This window comes from Gorilla gorilla, chromosome 10 (genome assembly GCF_029281585.2).
Source record: "Gorilla gorilla gorilla isolate KB3781 chromosome 10, NHGRI_mGorGor1-v2.1_pri, whole genome shotgun sequence".
NCBI classification, from domain to species: Eukaryota; Metazoa; Chordata; class Mammalia; order Primates; family Hominidae; genus Gorilla; species Gorilla gorilla.
Window position 1 is genome coordinate 79,840,719 of NC_073234.2, and position 18,967 is coordinate 79,859,685.

At 38.6% G+C, this 18,967-nt stretch overlaps 1 protein-coding gene and 1 pseudogene across 1 annotated transcript in view; one reads left to right on the forward strand and one right to left on the reverse strand.

Moving 5' to 3' along the window:
- PYROXD1 (pyridine nucleotide-disulphide oxidoreductase domain 1) overlaps positions 1-17,585 on the reverse strand; it is a 38,026-nt gene extending 20,441 nt beyond the window's left edge. The window contains exons 1-4 of the mRNA XM_019038862.3: positions 17,357-17,585; positions 14,726-14,806; positions 5,352-5,471; positions 1,126-1,254 (exon numbers count right to left, since the gene is read on the reverse strand). Of these exons, the coding sequence (XP_018894407.1) occupies positions 1,126-1,254; positions 5,352-5,471; positions 14,726-14,806; positions 17,357-17,440 (414 nt within the window). The 5' untranslated portion in view covers positions 17,441-17,585. The remainder of the gene's footprint in view (positions 1-1,125; positions 1,255-5,351; positions 5,472-14,725; positions 14,807-17,356) is intronic.
- Positions 2,592-3,236, forward strand: LOC101129495 (elongin-C-like; annotated as a pseudogene).
- Positions 17,586-18,967: the final 1,382 nt, after the last annotated feature.

The following is an 18,967-nucleotide window of genomic DNA, read 5'->3' on the forward strand; positions in this document are numbered from 1 at the left end:
AGCTGAAACAGTTATGAGCTCAATCTCTGATAATATGAACTTAAATTGTTTACAAGAAGATAATCAAGTTCCTTTAATTTTCTCTCAATTCCTAATTATTTAATTAAGAGAATAGGCTGAAAGAAAATATTATTAAATTTTCAGAATATAAATTATATTAATGCAAAATCATCATGTCATGAGACAGAACAACAAACTTGAGGTTAGACATAGTATTGTAAAACCAGGAAGAGCTTCTTGGCAATAAGGGTTAATAAGCCCTGAATTAAATTAAATTACCAAAAGGAATTTGTATAATGCTCCAAAAACAGATGTTTCACCTTATTGGGATAGTTTATCTAGGGCAGAACAATAAGCCAAGTGACCTTTTCTGTTCTATGATTCTATCATGATTTTGTACCACAAAGATCTTTTGAATTTTTTTTGCTGGAGAATAAGATCAGTAAATTTTGAATATGCTTTACCTTTTTGGAAAAAATTGTTATATTATTTAGGTTGCAAATCACATATTCCCCAAGTGGAGTAACGAATGTGTGTGTAATGTAAGTTGTTAATATTCAGCACAGTCATTATATCTGGGTTATCTCACGCTGATAACACATCAGCATGAACTTAAAAACATAGTATCAACTAAAAATAAAAAATTGGCAGGAATAGGCCAGGCACAGTGGCTCACGCCTGTAATCCCTGCACTTTGGGAGGCCTAGGCGGGTGGATCACGAGGTCAGGAGATCGAGACCATCCTGGCTAACATGGTGAAACCCTGTCTCTACTAAAAATACAAAAAAAAAATTAGCCAGGCGTGGTGGCAGGCGCCTGTAGTCCCAGCTTCTCGGGAGGCTGAGGCAGGAGAATGGCGTGAACCTGGGAGGCGGAGCTTGCAGTGAGCCGAGATCGCGCCACTGCACTCCAGCCTGGGCAACAGAGTGAGACTCTGTTTCAAAAAAAAAAAAAAAAAAAAAAAAACTTGGCAGGAATAAAACATAACCACTCTGTGGTTTATTGGTCATGAAACAAAAATTTCCCTTCTGCCATTATAGTTTAGGAATTGTAAGTGGAACACTTTAATTCAAATGTAGAAAATTCTTTTATTTTCCTTCTCATGATCCAACCTTAAAATGTTACCTGAGCACTGTCTGTATCACGGATTCCTAATACATAAGGATTTCCTTCACATATCAACTTTGGTTTAGCTCCAGCACACAGACAGAGTTTCTTATATACGTGCTGACTGCCATCTTCTGTTACAATGCACTGTAAATACATCAAACAATGAAAGAAAAGGGAGACACATAATCAACATGGATACAATTTCACTTTAAACTAAAAATTCAATAAGGCAAAAGCAAAACATAATATATTAAGGTTGCCTCTTGGTGGCACTCAGTTCTTTGTTATAGCAATTACAAAACTAAGCATGAGAATACATGTACTAATCCAGTTATTCTTAATCATTTTAAGCTCATGAACCATTTTGAGATCTCCTGAAAACTAGTCTTTCTCCCCTGGCATAAAAAGGTACATTCACACAAAGTTTTGCATTAAACTTCAGGGAATCCCATGTTGGTTGAAAAGGTATGTTGACCCCACGTTAAAAACAAAACTTCAAGAAATTTTTAAATTAAGCATTTTCATTATACCTGTGACAGGCCTTGATGAAGATTTCTGATCTCAAGGGAAGTTACTGTAACAAGACCTAGTAATTCTAACCATATCCTACCTTCATATCTATTATGAGTACAGAAAAGCAGTGAGTGGAACAAGAGGTTATGGTATGTCTTCTTAATCTAAAAAGACTAGAAGTGCTTAAAAAAAAAGTACTTATATTCTTAAGTACAAATAATGACTTTACGAGCAAACCAAATGCTTTTGGCGTATATTTTAGTATAAGTAAAAAATATGATAATCTTTAATCCTAGCATGTATTGGCTTTAAATTTATATTAATTAATAACATAAATGGGTCTAAAACTACATATCAGAGATCTATTGCTTTTGTTCTTTAATACTGAATGAAAAACCACATATAAATAGTAGCCTTTAGAAAACATTTAAACATAAATGCATGCTACTATGAGAGATGCTCAACTTTGTTCGAATGATTTAGGGGTTAATGTTTGTGCCAAGTGTTTGACTTACAAACCTTGTTAAATTGTATCACAGCACTTAACATCCAATGAGACATTTATAACTCAAATTAATTCTTCAGTTCCATAACAAATAGATAAAACCAGTAACCCAGCATAGCATAATCCATATAGAAATTTTATACAAGTCTTCTTTTAAGTAATCTGGTTAGAATTTCAACTGACAAGAACAAAAGTTAATTACAGGCACCGACAAAACTTAAAAAATAATTTGCATTTAGCTGCTGTAAAAACAAATAGCACAAACAAACACAAAAACTCTTTCCATTAGCTACTGCTAAATTTTTGGCAAGAGACGTGAAAGTAAAACATACTATCTCTAATTCACTAAAAAATGTAAAGGACACTTCTCCAGACGGAAGTGAGCCACATACTCTGCGTCCTCGCCTCACTAGGAAACTACTGAAGTTCCTGGGGAAGCACAGTAGCATTTCCTAAGAACAAAATGGATGGGGAAGAGAAAACCTATGGTGGCTGTGAAGGCCCTGATGCCAGGTATGTGAAATTGATATCATCTGATGGCCATGAATTTACTGTAAAAAGAGAACATGCATTAACATCAGACATGATAAAAGCCATGTTGAGTGGCCCAGCTCAGTTTGCTGAGAATGAAACCAATGAGGTCAATTTTAGAGAGATACCTTCACATGTGCTATCAAAAGTACGCATGTGTTTTTTTTTTTTTTTTTTTAGATGGAGTCTCGCTCTGTCGCCCAGGCTGGAGTGCAGCGGCGTGATCTCGGCTCACTGCAAGCTCCCGGGTTCACGCCATTCTCCTGCCTCAGCCTCCCAAGTAGCTGGGACTACAGGCGCCCGCCCCCACGCCTGGCTAATTTTTTTTTGTATTTTTAGTAGAGACGGGATTTCACCGTGTTAGCCAGGATGGTCTCGACCTCCTGACCTCGTGATCCACCCGCCAAGGCCTCCCAAAGTGCTGGGATTACAGGTGTGAGCCACCGCGCCTGGCCGTATGCATGTATTTTACATACAAAGTTCGTTACACTAACAGCTCCACTGAGTTCCCGAATTCCCAACTGCACCTGAAATAGCACTAGAACTGCTGATGGCTGCCAACTTCCCAGATTGTTAAATAAAAGAAATTATAATAAACTGTTAAAAAAACAAAAATGTAAAGGACAATGGATAAGAGAAGGCAGACATGCACTGCATGTGGGATATTTTTCAAATGGTAACGGGAAGCACTCTGATTCATTCAAATGCCCTAACACATAAATTCCCTGACGATCCACTTAGCATATTTTGAGAGCCCACCTCAATTTACAAATAAATTGACAAATATATTACTTGGAATATGTAATACCACTATAAGTATTAGAAACTTATCTGGTTTGGGGATTTAGATTTTTTATTTTTTCCTGATAAAATTCAGTACTTTTTTCTCTCAAATTACTTGTGTTTCAAATGTGGTATATATGTGTTTTATCCCTAAAGGAGATAAAACACATCTCTAATTTATGAGCTAGAACTCATAAATTAGAACTGCTTATAGAAACAAGTACAAATCTACTTCTCATCTTACCTGAAGCTCATCTGAGGATACTGTAAATCATCTAACAACATCCTTTCCTGAGACTGCCTTCTTCATTCTCATGTAAAGGGTTATTGAGTCCTGCCAAATTTATAGCAGAAATCTCACTCAAATCTGGGATATTTTTTACAACTACATTGTCCCTGTCTCAGTTCAGACCTTACATCATTTTTCAAATCAATTTTTTAAAAATTATTATTATCCTTTTTGAGACAGGGTCTCACTCTGTTGCCCAGGCTGGAGTGCAGTGGCGCAATTACAGCTAACTGCAGCCTTGAACTCCCAGGCTCAGGTGATCTTCCCACCTCAGTCACCAAAGTAGCTGGGACTACAAGTGCACGCCACCATGCCTGATTAACTTTTTGTATATTTTTTGTAGATATGGGGTTTTGCTATGTTGCCCAGGCTAGAGTCGAACTTCTGGCTAAAGCCATCCGTCTGCCTTGGCCTCACAAAGTGCTGGGGATTAAAGGCGTGAGCCTGTACATAATTTCCTGACTCTTCACATAATTTTTGACTATCATAACCACCTTCTAGTTTGGTGGGCTACTAGCCACTTGTTCATGCTCAACACTCCTATCAGATGTATCTTCCTTAAAAAAAAAAAAAAAATCTATTTTATCATTGATGCCCCAGCTCTTAAAATCACCTTACAATTTCTCCCAAATATAAAACAAACTCAACTTCTCTCTTTTTTTTGAGAAGGAGTCTCGCTCTGTCGCCCAGGCTGGAGTGCAGTGGTGCGATCTGGGCTCACTGCAAGCTCCGCCTCCCGGGTTCATGCCATTCTCCTGCCTCAGTCTCCCGAGTAGCTGGGACTACAGGCGCCCGCCACCACACCCGGCTAATTTTTTGTATTTTTAGTAGAGACAGGGTTTCACCATGTTAGCCAGGATGGTCTCAATCTCCTGACCTCATGATCCGCCTGCCTCAGCCTCCCAAAGTGCTGGGATTACAGGCGTGAGCCAACGCACCGGCCCAAACTCAACTTCTTATAGTGTGACATTAAAAACCCTTCAGGTTCTCACTTACTTATCTTCTAGCCTTGACTGCCAATCTCCTTTACTTAACCACACCCTAATCCCTTTGACATCTCTATTCTTCATATTTCTTTTCCTTTCTTTGGGTCTTTGAACATTCAATCTCCCCTTCCTGGAATGCCTCTTTCCACCTGGGGAACTCTTAATTTCACTCATCTGTTAATACCCAGCTCATTTTACTCTCTCTGTGAAGTCTTCCTTAATCCCTGATAACAGAGCTTTGATAGTATTTCAGCGACTGTGTTTTTTATATGTCAATATAATTATAGTATGCATGTTCATATTCCCTTTGACACTGACAGTTCCTAGGAGCCGACACCTCGTATTAACCCTACTGCATCCCAGCACCTAATGCAGTATCCAGAACACAGTGGACACTTTATAAACATTAATGTAATTTGAAATGTGAAGACTAAAATCCCAAATCTAATTATATAATTCCAATAAACTTACAAAAACTGTATTTTTTCTAATAATACTGGAAATCAATGTCACTAAACTTTACATGTTAAAAACTTAAATGGTGGTGGTAGTAGAGCTGGAGTGAAAAGAAGGCAGGCAAAACTTCATCAAGATTCAACAATGGAAAATGTTATTAAGAAAACAATTATCTTACGTGTTCTTCACTCTTCAGTTGCTTTACGCCAGATTCTATAACCTTAATGTTGGGAAAGCGTTTTTCTAACATGGTACTTGATTGTTCTTCAACATCAAATTCTTCCAGTATTTTAGAAATCTGTATAGATCAAAGAGATTAAAAATGTATATTTTTAAAGTATTTTCTTTCAAGAATCTTAAATAATAAAAATACTTTGCTTTTATACACTATTTTGTGTTTATAAAACAAACAAGTTAGCCAACTGCACTATATAGAGTGAAAAGAGGACTAGACTCAGCATTTAGAGACTTAAATATTTGCTTGGCCGCTCCTGGGCAAGTCAGGTGTCACAAGCCATAGTTTCCTGGCTAATAAAATAAGAGCTGACCTGTAAAATGAGGGGTAACACCACTTACATTTCTACAGTTTAGCCAAACAGCTTATTTATTTCCTTATCCTTCAAGCTTTCTCTATTTACTAGCAGACCTTATGGTCATCTAGTCTTTGCACTCTTCTTTCCTGTTCTATAAAACCATCAGTATTCTAGACTCACTTTCCTTTCTGTCCAGCTAAAGTTCAATTGTGAATCATTTCACCTTTTCCCTAAATCCTTTACTTCCTTGCTCTCTTATCCTGAACTGTTAACCTGAAAACCCTCAACCCTATAAACTATCTGCTTGCTCTAGTCCTAAGCCCAGTTTGCTGCAGAAAGACCACACAGCCTTACAGATTGATATTCAACCTCAGCTGCTCCTTAAAAACTGCATGGAAATCTTACTGCATGGCCCTGACAGTTCTCAAACCTTTTGGTCTCGTGACCCCTTTACAGTCTTACAAATTATGTAAGAACCTACTTCTAGGGTTATTTAAGGATCATACAATAGATCTGAAACCTTTAGAAGGCTACTTGATGCATGGTAAGCACTTAATAAATGTGAATTATTACCAGTAATCTTTTTTCTCCTTTAAAAATTATACAAGTCATGAATCATGCTCTTTGTAACACGAAACAAACAATACATAATACAGAGTAAATGTTAAAGTCTCTATCGCTCTTCAAATCTCATCCTTAATCCCTCAGGATAAGCACTAGTGACTTTTCGGTGTTATGTTCTATACTTTTAATCTCTGTATCTTATGTGCCTAGCACTTTGGTTAATATATAATATAGGTACTCAATAAATCATAAAGATAATGCCACTTCCTACTGCTGTATACAGAATAGCTGATATTTGTATATTTGTTATGGGCACATTTAAGTTCACAACCCTGTGAAGTAAGCAAGGAAAGTATTAACCTAATACTACAGGTGAAGCAGCTTACAGAGATCTTCCAAGGCTACCCGACCAGTAAATAAGAGGCCTAGAAACCAAGCTTTTTCCTTCTGTTGTATATAACTTACAAAACTGGCAAAAACTGAATTCAAGTCTCACAACTCTTGGATTATTATACTGAATTAGGTCTTCTGGAAAGACAATTATGAGACCCAGTTATACATCTTTCTCTTATGTATACAGTCTTAGCTTGTCATTAAATATGTACTTTTACCTTTTAAAGATTAATAGCTATAATTTTTCCTCTATTTCTCCCAAACTCCATAACTCTTTGGCTATACCTAAGCACTAAGATATCATATGTATCTCTATTTAGGTTATAAAGGGACAACATGGTATATGCCACTAAACTACCCTTGGTCTTATGGGTTTACAACATGAGAAAATTATATTCCATTATCAGGATATTACCAGAGACATCGTATTAAATGAAGGGCTATGGTAGTAGTCTTCACTGAAGGGCGGGAAGAAAGATCAGAATGTATGTTTTTCGACATTTTAGAAATTTTATTTTGCATAGGCTTTATAACATTTATAATTGTAGTTCTGTAGCTCATACACATAACTTATTAGTATACATATATTGGGATGTCAGGGCAAAACTTTTTAACAGTTGAGCTACAGGAAAAAAAAAGTTTGGAGATGACTTTTCTATGATACTATCACCCAACTGTTCTTAGACTCCTATTATAATGTGAATATAAATTAATGGAATACAAAGTATTCTGAGACACTAATTATCTGTAAGTATAAACTTGGCTTGGAAGCACTTTTCTGATGTGTAAACACACACACACACCCCTACCCATATTGATAATAAATATCATGTATATTTGTACCCATTTTAGATTTGCAGGGCATCTTTCCTGAAAAAATTTTTTATTGGAAACTTTCTCAAAAGTAATTCTAAGTGGAAGGAAAATGGAGAAAAAGAATAGAAGATTAAAAATTTAGTATCATTCTGGGAGCTTTTGGTATTCTATCTGAATAATTCTCAACTCGAGCTTTTTTAAAATAACTGTCAAAAGAATATTTGTAATTTTAAACAATTAAAACACTCCAGAATACATGGAGGTATTGCCATCAAGATGGCTAAGTAGGAGATACCAGCCATCATTCCCCCATTAAAAAAAACAAATATAGACAAATCTTCACAAGCCAAAATAGTCCAAAGAGGGCTCAACGGCCCATTAAACAATCTGCAGCAACACAGTGGAGCATGAAAATGGAGAATAGCCACATAAAAGAATCAATAATGACCCTGGCATACCTGAGAAACCAGGAGATAGCTAGGAGCAAACAAAGGCAGAGGCTATCAGTATCAGCCACGTGGTGGGGACCACTGTGGTAAATGGTGGCCTGCACTGCAGAGGAAACTGGCTTCCCTTGCTACTGTGAGGGGACCAACAACCATTCCTGCCAAGGAACCCCAGAGTGGGAGACATGGCGGCATATCTTGTCTCCACAAAGAAGTGGCCAATGTCAAGATGCTTTGGCAAAGGAGTCACTTTGTCTCTCAACCCTGTGAGTGTTCCAACCCCAGGGCCATGGTCACTCTGAGAATGCCTACACCTCAGACCCAGGTTCTACGGCCCGTACTGGGCCCACCTACATCTCAGACACCAGAGCCATCACCATAGTAAGCTAGTTTGCACTTTGGGGCCTGCAACCAAGCCTCACTGCACATGTCTGCAATCCAGGCACTGGCTCAGCTGCCATTGAAAGCTAGGCCCTGCCCTGACACTGAAGCTGCTATAACTCTGAGCACACCTGTGTTCCCATTCTTGGTTTCCCTGGCTGCCTCACAAGCATCCTCACCTCATATTCTATTACCAATATAGCAGTACGGGTACCTGCACCCTAGGCACCAATATCATTACAGTCCCAGATCCCAGAACTTTAATTCCTCCATGTATGCCTGTTTTGGGCCTCAGCTCTATCTGCTCCATAGGCACCACTTATCAGACACCAGCGCTGCTGCCACTGAACCCAGAAGGCAGACTCAGTGCCAACAGGGATCCCCTAAGCCACAACTTCCTTTGTGGGAGAAAAAAATATTGGGAGGCTCTTAGCAGCCACTGACACTGAAAACCCCAACAACCCTCACTACCACTGCAGACATCCAGAGTTGGATACTGAGGATCCCTGCAATCTTCAACAATTAACTCAGTTGACAGAGCTGCACAGACTACAAAGTGGGCACCCTCACTGGTGCCAGAACTGCTACATCCTATCTAGCAAGCAGCCCTCCCCATAGGGGAAGGTCTTTCTACAGCAAAACTAGCCCATACTTCTGAAAACAGCAAGTGTGTCATTAAATGTGCAAACATCAACATAAGGCAGTTTAAGAAACATGATAAACAAAGAAGACATGCCACCAAAAGAACACAAAGAAATATCAGAACTGGCCGGGCGCGGTGGCTCACGCTTGTAATCCCAGCACTTTGGGAGGCCGAGGCGGGCGGATCACGAGGTCAGGAGATCGAGACCATCCTGGCTAACACGGTGAAACCCCGTCTCTACTAAAAATACAAAAAAATTAGCCGGGCGTGATGGCGGGCGCCTGTAGTCCCAGCTACTCGGGAGGCTGAGGCAGAAGAATGGCGTGAACCCGGGAGGCGGAGCTTGCAGTGAGCCGAGATTGCGCCACCGCACTCCCGCCTGGGCCACAGAGCGAGACTTCGCCTCAAAAAAAAAAAAAAAAAAAAAAAAAAAAGAAATATCAGAACTGCCTGACAAAGAATTCAAAATAATTGTTTAAAGAAGCTGAAGGAGCTTCAAGAAGTTACAAACAATTCAATTAAATCGGAAAAACAAGCAACCAAAACAAAAAATTTAAAAAGATAAGTTATTTAAAAAATAAAGCAGAAATTCTGGCAATGAAAAATGCAATGAATGAAACAAAAAAAATGCAATAGACTATGTCAACAAGAGAACTGATCACACAGAAGAAAAAATCTGTGAATCTGAAGACAGATTATTTGAAAATATACAGTCAGAAGGGAAGAAGAAGAAAAAAGAATGAAAAATAATGTAGAAGTATAGAATTAAAGGATGGCATCAAAGGAGCAAACCTTTGAGTTATAGGAGTTATAGAAAGAGATGAGAGAGACAAAGGAGTAGAAGGTGTATTTAAAGAAATAACAATAGAAAACGTTCCAGGCTGGGCGCGGTGGCTCACGCCTGTAATCCCAGGAATTTGGGAGGCAGAGGTGGGCGGATCACAAGGTCAGGAGTTCGAGACCAGCCTGGCCAATATGATGAAACCCCATCTCTACTAAAAAATACAAAAATTAGCCAGGCGTGGTGGTGTGCGCCTATAGTCCCAGGTACTCAGGAGGCTGAGGCAGGAGAATCTCTTGAACCCAGGAGGCGGAGGTTGCAGTGAGCCAAGATCATGCCACTGCACTCCAGCCTGGGCACCAGAGTGATACTCCATCTCAAAAAAAAAAAGACCTTCCAAATCTGGAGAAAGATATAAATATTCAGGAACCAGAAGGTCAAAAGTCTCTAATCAGTTCAATCCGAATAAGGCTACACTGAGACATAGTATAATTAAACTGTCAAAAATCAAAAACAAGGAGAGGACCATTAAAGCAGAAAAGAGAAAAGCAAACCACAATAAGGGAGTTTCCAAAAGGCTACTAACAGCAGATTTCTCAGGAGAAACCTTACAGGCCAGGACAAAATGAAAAAATGACATGATTTGGATCTCTGTCCCTGCCAAATCTCATGTTCAAATGTAATCCCCAGTGTTGGAGGTGGGAGGTGGTTAAATCATGGGAGCAGATCCCTCATGGCCTGATGCTGTCCTCGCGATGGTGAGTTCTTGCGAGATCTGGTTGTTTACACATGTGTGGCACTTCCCCTCACACTCTCTCTTTTGCTCCTGCTCTCACCATGTGATACATCAACTCTCTTCACCTTCCACCATGATTGTAAGCTTCCTGAGGCTTCATCAGAAGCTGAGCAGATTCCTGGCACCATGCTTCCCATACAGCATGTAGCACTATGAGCCAATTAAACCTCTATTCTTTATAAATTACCCAGTCTCAGGTATTTCTTTACAGCAATGCAAGAAAGGCTTAACATAAATGATATATTCAAAGTGCTGAAGGAACAAAACACAAAACTGCCAACTAAATATACAGTACTTGGCAAAGTTGTCCTTCAGAAATGAAGGTGAGATAAGGACTTTCCCAGACAAACAAAAGCTGAGGGGGTTCTTCACCACCAGACTTGTCTTACAAGAAATGCTAAAGGGAGTTTTTCAAACTGAAAGGAAAGGACACCAATTAGTAACATGAAAACATATGAAAATATAAAAATTACTGGTGAAAGTAACTACACAGTCAAATTCAGAATACTCAAATTGTAATGGTGGTGCATAAGGCACTTATATGTTTGGCTTACACAAAACTATTAAATAAAGACAAAACTATTAAATATAATAATAGCTTCAATACTTTGTTAAGGGATATATAATATGAGGTAAATTGTGATATCAAAAACATCAAATGTGGCAGGGGAGTAGAGTAAAAGTGTAGAGTTATTTTATGTGGTCATAGTTAAGCAGTTTTCAGCTTAAAACATCCTGTTATAATTGTTTTACATAAGCCTTATGATAACCACAAAGCAAAAACCTATACTAAATACAAAAACATTAAGGAATCGAAGCTACCACTAGAGAAATGCTAAAGGGAGTTCTTCAAACTGAAAGAAAAGGATACCAATTAATAATCAAATATCCAATTAGGATACCAGTAGTTTAATTAGAAGGAAGACAGGAAGAGAGAAAAAAGGAATACAGATTTGCAAAACAACTAGAAAACAGTTAACCAAAAAAGGCAGCAGTAAGTCTTTACCTATCGACAATTACCTTGAATATCAATGGACTAATTCTCAAGTGAAAGAAATAGTGGTTGAATGAATAAACAAACAAAGTCTAACTATATGTTACCTACAAGAAATTTACTTCACCTGTAAGGATACACAGGAAAAGGAAAAGGAGGGAAAAAGATATTTCATGCAAAGAGAAAACAAGAGAGTGGATGTAACTATACTTAGATAAAATAGCCATTAGTAAAAAAACTGTAAAATGAAACAAAAAAGGTCATTACAAAATGGTAAAGAGAACAATTAATTATGAAGATATAACAACTGTAAATACATATGCACCTAACATCACAGCACCTAAATAATAAAGCAAATATTAACTGATCTGAAGAGACATATTTTGCAATATAAAAAGAGCAGGGGTGGCTGGGCACGGTGGCTCACACCTGTAATCCCAGCACTTTTGGAGGCCAAGGAAGGTGGATCACTTGAAGTCAAGAGTTCGAGACCAGCCTGGCCAACATGGTGAAACCCCATCTCTATCAAAAATACAAAAAAAAATTAGCTAGGCATGGTGGCACGCACCTGTAGTCCCAGCTACTCGTGAGGCTGAGGCAGGAGAATTGCTTGAACCTGGGAGGTGGAGGTTGCAGTAAGCCAAGATCGCACCACTGCACTCCAGCCTTGGCAACAGAGTGAGACTCTGTCTCAAAAAAAAAAAAAAAAAAGAGTAGGGGGTTTCAGTACCCCACTTTCAACAACTGGAAATAAAACACTGGATGTGAACTAATGGATTTAACAGACACATACAGAATATTTCACTGAACAGCAGCAGAATACACATTCTCTTCAAGCACACATGGAACGTTCAATAGATCACGATAGGTCACAAAACAAGTCTTAACAAATACAAGGATGAAATCATATCAAGTGCCTTTTCCCTACTACAATGATATGAAACTAGAAATTAATAACAAGAGAAATTTCAGAAAATTCACCAATATTTCGAAATTAAACAACATTCTCCTAAAGAACCAATGGGTCAAGAAAAAATTTGTTTAATTAAAAATATCTTGAGACTAATGAAAATGGAGACACAACATACCAAAACTTACAAGATTCAGCAAAAGCAGTTCTAAGAGCAAAGTTTATAGCAATAATCACTTATACCAAAAAAAAGAAAGAAACCAAGTAAACAACTTAAGGTTACATCTCAAGGAACTAGAAAACCAAGAATAAACTAAGCTCAAAACTAGGGAAAGGAAGGAAATAAAGAGCAGAGCAGACATAAATGAAGTAGAGACTAGAAAAACAATAGAAAAGATCAACAAAACTAAAAGATGGTATTTTGAAGATATACAAAAATTGACAAACCTTTAGCTACAATGAAAAAGAGATAAGACTCCAATAAAATCAGAAATGAAAGAGGACACTTTACAACTGATACCAAAGAAATACAAAGGATCATAAGACACTATTAGGAATAATTCTATGCCAACAAATTGGATAACCTAGAAGAAGTAGATACATACCTAGATATAGCCTACCAAGATTAAACCACGAAGAAATAGAAAATCTGAACAGATCAGTAATAAGTAACAGGATTAAATTAGCAACAAAAAGTCTTCCATCAAAGAAAAGCCCAGGACCTGACGACTTCACTGCTGAATTCTGCCAAACATTTAAAGAACTAATACCAAGCTTTCTGAAATTCTCCCAAAAAATTGAAGAGGAGGGAAAATTTCCAAACTCATTTTATGAGGCTAGCATTACCCAATACAAAAGGCAGGAAAGGATACTACAAGAAAAAAAATTACAGGTCAATATCCCTGATGCACATAGATGCAAAAATCTTCAACAAAATACTAACAAATTGATTTCAACCACATATTAAAAGTAATCAATTCGTCAGGTGCGGTAATCACGCCTGTAATCCCGCCTGTAATCCCAGCACCTTGGGAGGCTGAGGCGGGTGGATCGCGAGGTCAGGAGATCCAGACCATCCTGGCTAACGTGGTGAAACCCAATCTCTGCTAAAAAAAAAAAATACAAAAAAATCCTTTGGGAGTCTGAGGCAGGTGGATCATGAGGTCAGGAGATCGAGACCATCCTGACTAACACGGTGAAACTCCATCTCTACTAAAAATACAAAAAATTAGCCTGGCGTGGTGGTGGGTGCCTGTATTCCCAGCTACTCGGGAGGCTGAGGCAGGAGAATGGCATGAACCCGGGAGGCAGAGCTTGCAGTGAGCCGAGATCGTGCCACTACACTCCAGCCTGGGTGACAGAGCAAGACTCCATCTCAAAAAAAAACAAAAAACAAACCAACAAAAAAACAAAACTAGAATTGGCTGGGCGTGGTGGCTCATTCCTGTAATCCCAGCACTTTGGGAGGGCGAGGTTGGTGGATCACGAGGTCAGGAGATGGAGACTATCCTGGCTAACACAGTGAAACCCCGTCTCTACTAAAAATACAAAAAATTAGCTGGGCATGGTGGCAGGCACCTGTAGTCCCAGCGACTCGGGAGGCTGAGGCAGGAGAATGACCTGAACCCGGGAGGTGGAGCTTGCAGTGAGCTGAGATTGCGCCACTGCACTCCAGTCTGGGTGACAGGGCGAGACTCCATCTCAAAAAAAAGCAATCAATTCACCATAATCAAGTGGGATTTATTCAGGGATGCAAAGATGGCTTAAAATATGCAAATCAGTAAATGTGATATACCACATTAACAGAACAAAGGACGAAAATCATGACCATCTCTACAGATATAGAAAAAATATTCAACAAAATTAAACATCTTTTCATAATAAAAACCCAATAATTAGGTATGGAAGGAATGTACCACAACATAAAAATGGTCATATACAAGCCTATAGCTAATAATATATTGAATGGAGAAAAGCTGAAAGCTTTTCCAAGATCAAGAACAACACAAGGATGCCCACTCTCACCACTTCTATTCAACACAGTACTAAAATCCTAGCTAGAGCAATTAAATTAGGTGACAGAAAGAAATAAAAGGCATCCAAATTGGAAAGATTTTAAATAGCTTGACTTAGCCATTCCACAATGTATACATATATCAAAACATCATGTTGTACAGCATATAACTGTACTTGTCAATTTTTAAGAAAGAAAAAAATACACAATTACCCTAACTGCTATGCAAGTTATTGCAATTTTTTCAAATTAATATTAAGAAGTTATACAAAGGTTCTTACCTGCTTGAAATTTGTAACTGCTTTAATAACAGGAGAAGCTGTTACCAAGAGAATATCTTCTGATGGAAAGTGAGCAGCCAACTTATTTTTAAAAAGAGAGAAAAAAAATTAGGACAAATTACTTTAAGTACTGGTATATATGGTTTGGGGTTGAGGATAATGCAATTTTGATAGTGTAATTAATCTAGAAAATTAAAAACCCACTGTTCCTCATCTAAAGGTCTCCATTATCCTTGGTCTTGATGGGGCAATGGTGAATAATGTTAAACTCTGATACTGAGAAAATAATATTTACAGTAAACACTAACAAAGAACTCCTGAACAAGAAAAGTGATATAAAGAAATATCCTTTATTTACTTCAACTATTTTTTATACCAATTTAGAGTTATAATGCAGAGGATGAGAATAAACTATCTTCCTAATTACCAGTTAAACCAACTTCTATTTATTTTAAAATAATATTTCATTTGTCTTCAATGGGATGAAATTAAAGCAAACCCTCAATATTAAACACTTAGAATATTGTCTAACTTTCCCCAGGTGCTCTGGCACTCCTATTCTGCCTCTTCCAGTCAGTACATATTGTGGGATGATAAAGCCATTTTAATAATTGCTTCCACAAAATTTAGAGGTATAACTTGTTAATGTTTCATTATTTTCCTTTAGCTACAACCTCGGTCTTCTTCACTCTGTACCTGAAAGCATTTTCTTATCTCAAAGTCTGGTTCCTCGACACCACTACCCTCAATAATCTGGCTTCTATTCCTACTCCATCACTAAAACAGCATGTTTGATGGATCTATGAATTCTTAAAATCCAACGGATTATTTATTTTATTTTTTTTTAATGGAGATGGGATCTTGCCATGTTGCCCAGTCTGGCTTCAAACTCCTGGCCTCATGCAATCCTCCCACCTTGGCCTCCCAAAGTTCTAAGATTACAAGTGCGAGCTATCGTGCCCAACACCCATGCGATTCTTCTCAGTCTCATTTTATTTGAACTTTCTATATTTGACAATATTATTACTCTCTCCATCTTTCTTTCCTCTGTATATTCTGTAATTTATATCTCTGCTGTTTCCATTGCTAGATGAGGTCCTCAAAACTTCTTTATACTACTGAAATCACCTTCCAATTGGCTCTCCAGTTTCACGTATAAACCAGCTGCCTCTGCCACAAATACATTGTAACCAATCATCTTTCAAGCCTTTTCATATGATCAAGTTACTCCACTGCTCAAAAACATTTGACTACTTGTAAATTCTTAAGTTCTCAGCATGATAAGACTCCTTACGATCTATGCTTTAAGCTTTACTGCTCCCTGATGATCCATGCTTTTCCACTGGAGATGACATTCTTTTCTTGAATACTTGGTAAACTTTCACTCATTCTTTCATAATGAGATTTTAAAAATACCTTCTTTGATTAAAAGAATTTCCTCTTCCCTAATTCACTCCCTACCTACTCCACAGGCACCTCTAAGATAACTGTTGATATCTCTTGCATAGACATACAATATTGTAATATTGTCTCTTCCAGCAGGCTGTGAGTCCCTAGCATGGTATACCATGCTGTTCATAGTTGAACACTCAGCCCTTAATACGGTGCCTGCATCATGTATGTTTACTTAGTGAATAAACGGACAATACGCATCCAACGATGAAAACACTTGAGTTTCTTCCACTATTTCTTATGACTTCTGTGATTGCTCATGTTTACTTTATATCAACAAAATAATGTAGAACTTTTTGGAATACACACATGTATCTGAATATATATGGTCTGGCTATTCAGTATAATCAAGAAAGCAAGCCCTACATGCATTTAATCCTTCGCTGATTGTTTTACAAAACTTTACTAGAAATAAAGTTTCTTCTATCTTGGGAGTTCGAAATATAGAAAACTTACGTATGGGATTCTTTATTAATTAGTTAAGATGCACTAAAGACTTGGCAACTATCTGGAAACTAAACTCAATCACCTACGATAATTAACAAAGGGGGCTGAGGGCCGGGTGCTGTGGCTCAGGCCTGTAATGCCAGCACTTCGGTAGGCGGAAGCGGGCAGACTGCTTGAGCCCAGGAGTTCGAGACCAGCCGGGCCAACATGGTGAAAGCCCGTCTCTACTAAAAATACAACATTAGCGGGGCGTGGTGGCTGGCGCCTGTAATCCCAGCTACAGGCTGACGCAACAGAAGAATCGCTTGAACCCGGGAGGCAAAGCTTGCATTAAGCCAAGATCGCACCACTGCCCTCCAGGCTGGGCGACAGAGTGAGACTCCGTCTCAAAGAAAAAGAAAAAAAAAGAAAAAGAAAGGGGGCTGAATTTTTTGTCTAAATACAAAGTCCTCATGTCTGCTCTGACATTACAAGGATCTGAGCACGGATCAGCCAGCTTTGGTTTCTCGGCTATAATTTGCCTCCCACTCCTCCCTGCGCCTAAGAGAAAGCTAGTGAGGTCATCTGAGGACCACCAAGCAGTTTCTAAAATCTGGGAGCAATAAGTGCGGAAAAGGGCGCAGCAAAAAAGGAACCCGGAAGAAGAAAAAGGGAGGGGGTGGGAGGAAGGCCTCCAGTGCTATCCCCTTTGGGGTCCGGGAAAGAGGCGGAACCGCCTGAGCACCGCCCTACCTGCTCCGCACAAGTGACGCCCGCGATGCCGCCGCCGACCACCACGAACTTCCCTGCCGTCGGGGGAGGGCGCGCTGCCTCCATGCTGCCGGACTCCCAGTGGTTTACTGAATATCGCGGCGGAGCAGCGGGACTCTGGACTCCAGGAGAGGAAGCAGCCGCGAGGCGATCACTTCCGGTGCCTTATCCAGAGAATCCGACCTACGGGTGCTCGGGAGCTCACACTACTCATCTCGAGTACCTGCTGCCGGCTGCGTTTCGGAAGCAACGAATTGTCTCGTTGTGTTAAGAGCTTTGCGTTACTATTACTACACCTGAATGTAGTTATTCCATGAAAATTTGACAAAGAGAAGACCAAAAAATTAAAAATAAAAAAGTAAAGAAGATGGGTTGCCCAAAGAAGTTTGATAAATTACATATCTAAAGATAGACCAGTGTTCTCACGGGACAAAACATTCATATAATAAATGAATTGGTGTGAAGTTCTCATTATTTGTTTCTGCGAGAAATTACAGGCACAGATCTTATGCTCTTATTAGTAGAAGGAGCCTTCGGGAACATCCTGACCCCACTCCTGTCATTTTTGTAGATGAAGAAACTTGAGTCTTCTGAAAACCACTTGATTGCCACCGTTCACCTAACTATCCAAGATTTTTGTTTGTGGAAGCACAAAAATTCTCCATGACAAGGCAAAACAATACTACTGAATTGTTCTCTAAAAAATCATCCTTTTCATTTACAACTTTGACCTCAGCTAAAGTTTCCAGGAAGAATGTACAGTTGCTTTCCATTTTGTCAAAACGAATGAACATTTCTTAAATTTCCAGTCAATAGCAGCATGTGTGAGGGTTGAATGAAATATTCCCAGTCTCGGTTTTACTGTGAATTTTTTTCGTGGTCAATTGTTTTTAAGAAATTGCTAAATCATTTTTAACTGTTTTTTACTATATTATTCACTATTCATATTATTTTACTATTTACTATTACCATTGCTGTCTCATATAACTTTCCCTAGGAGTTGTTTTGTAATGGTAAGGTATTATCTCTCAAATGGTTCACTCTAAAACTGGTAATTACCCGAGTCCCTTTAATTCTTTAAACACTGAGAATAACCATTATATATTAACAGGAAAGCCTACCACGTATCTAATTACGGGTATTTACCGATACCTTTAAAAATCATTGTTCTTTGATTTACCAAGTTAAATGGTAAGCGGTTTAATAAACGTGTCTAATTCCTGTTACTAGTATAGCAACCAAACAAAGTATTCATTTCTAGGAGGAGGAAATACATTCCTTACGCTCATTTAGATCTCATCTTGCTTCAGCTTATTTTCACATTATCTCATTCACACTGTGTTCCATTCAGGCCACACTACACTTCCAGATCCCAGGATATGCCATTTTCTTTCTGAGTGTTTGCACACATCTTTTTCCCAACTACTTTTCCCTGGCTAACTCATCAGCCTTTGGTTTCATCAAGCCATTGCTTCCCCTTTAAGATACTTTATCTAACATCCTCAAGACAGCTAGGTGTCCTCTCTGTGTGTTCCTATAGCACTTTGTCATCCTCTAAATTTAGACTTATCCCACTTTATTGTAAATTCTTAC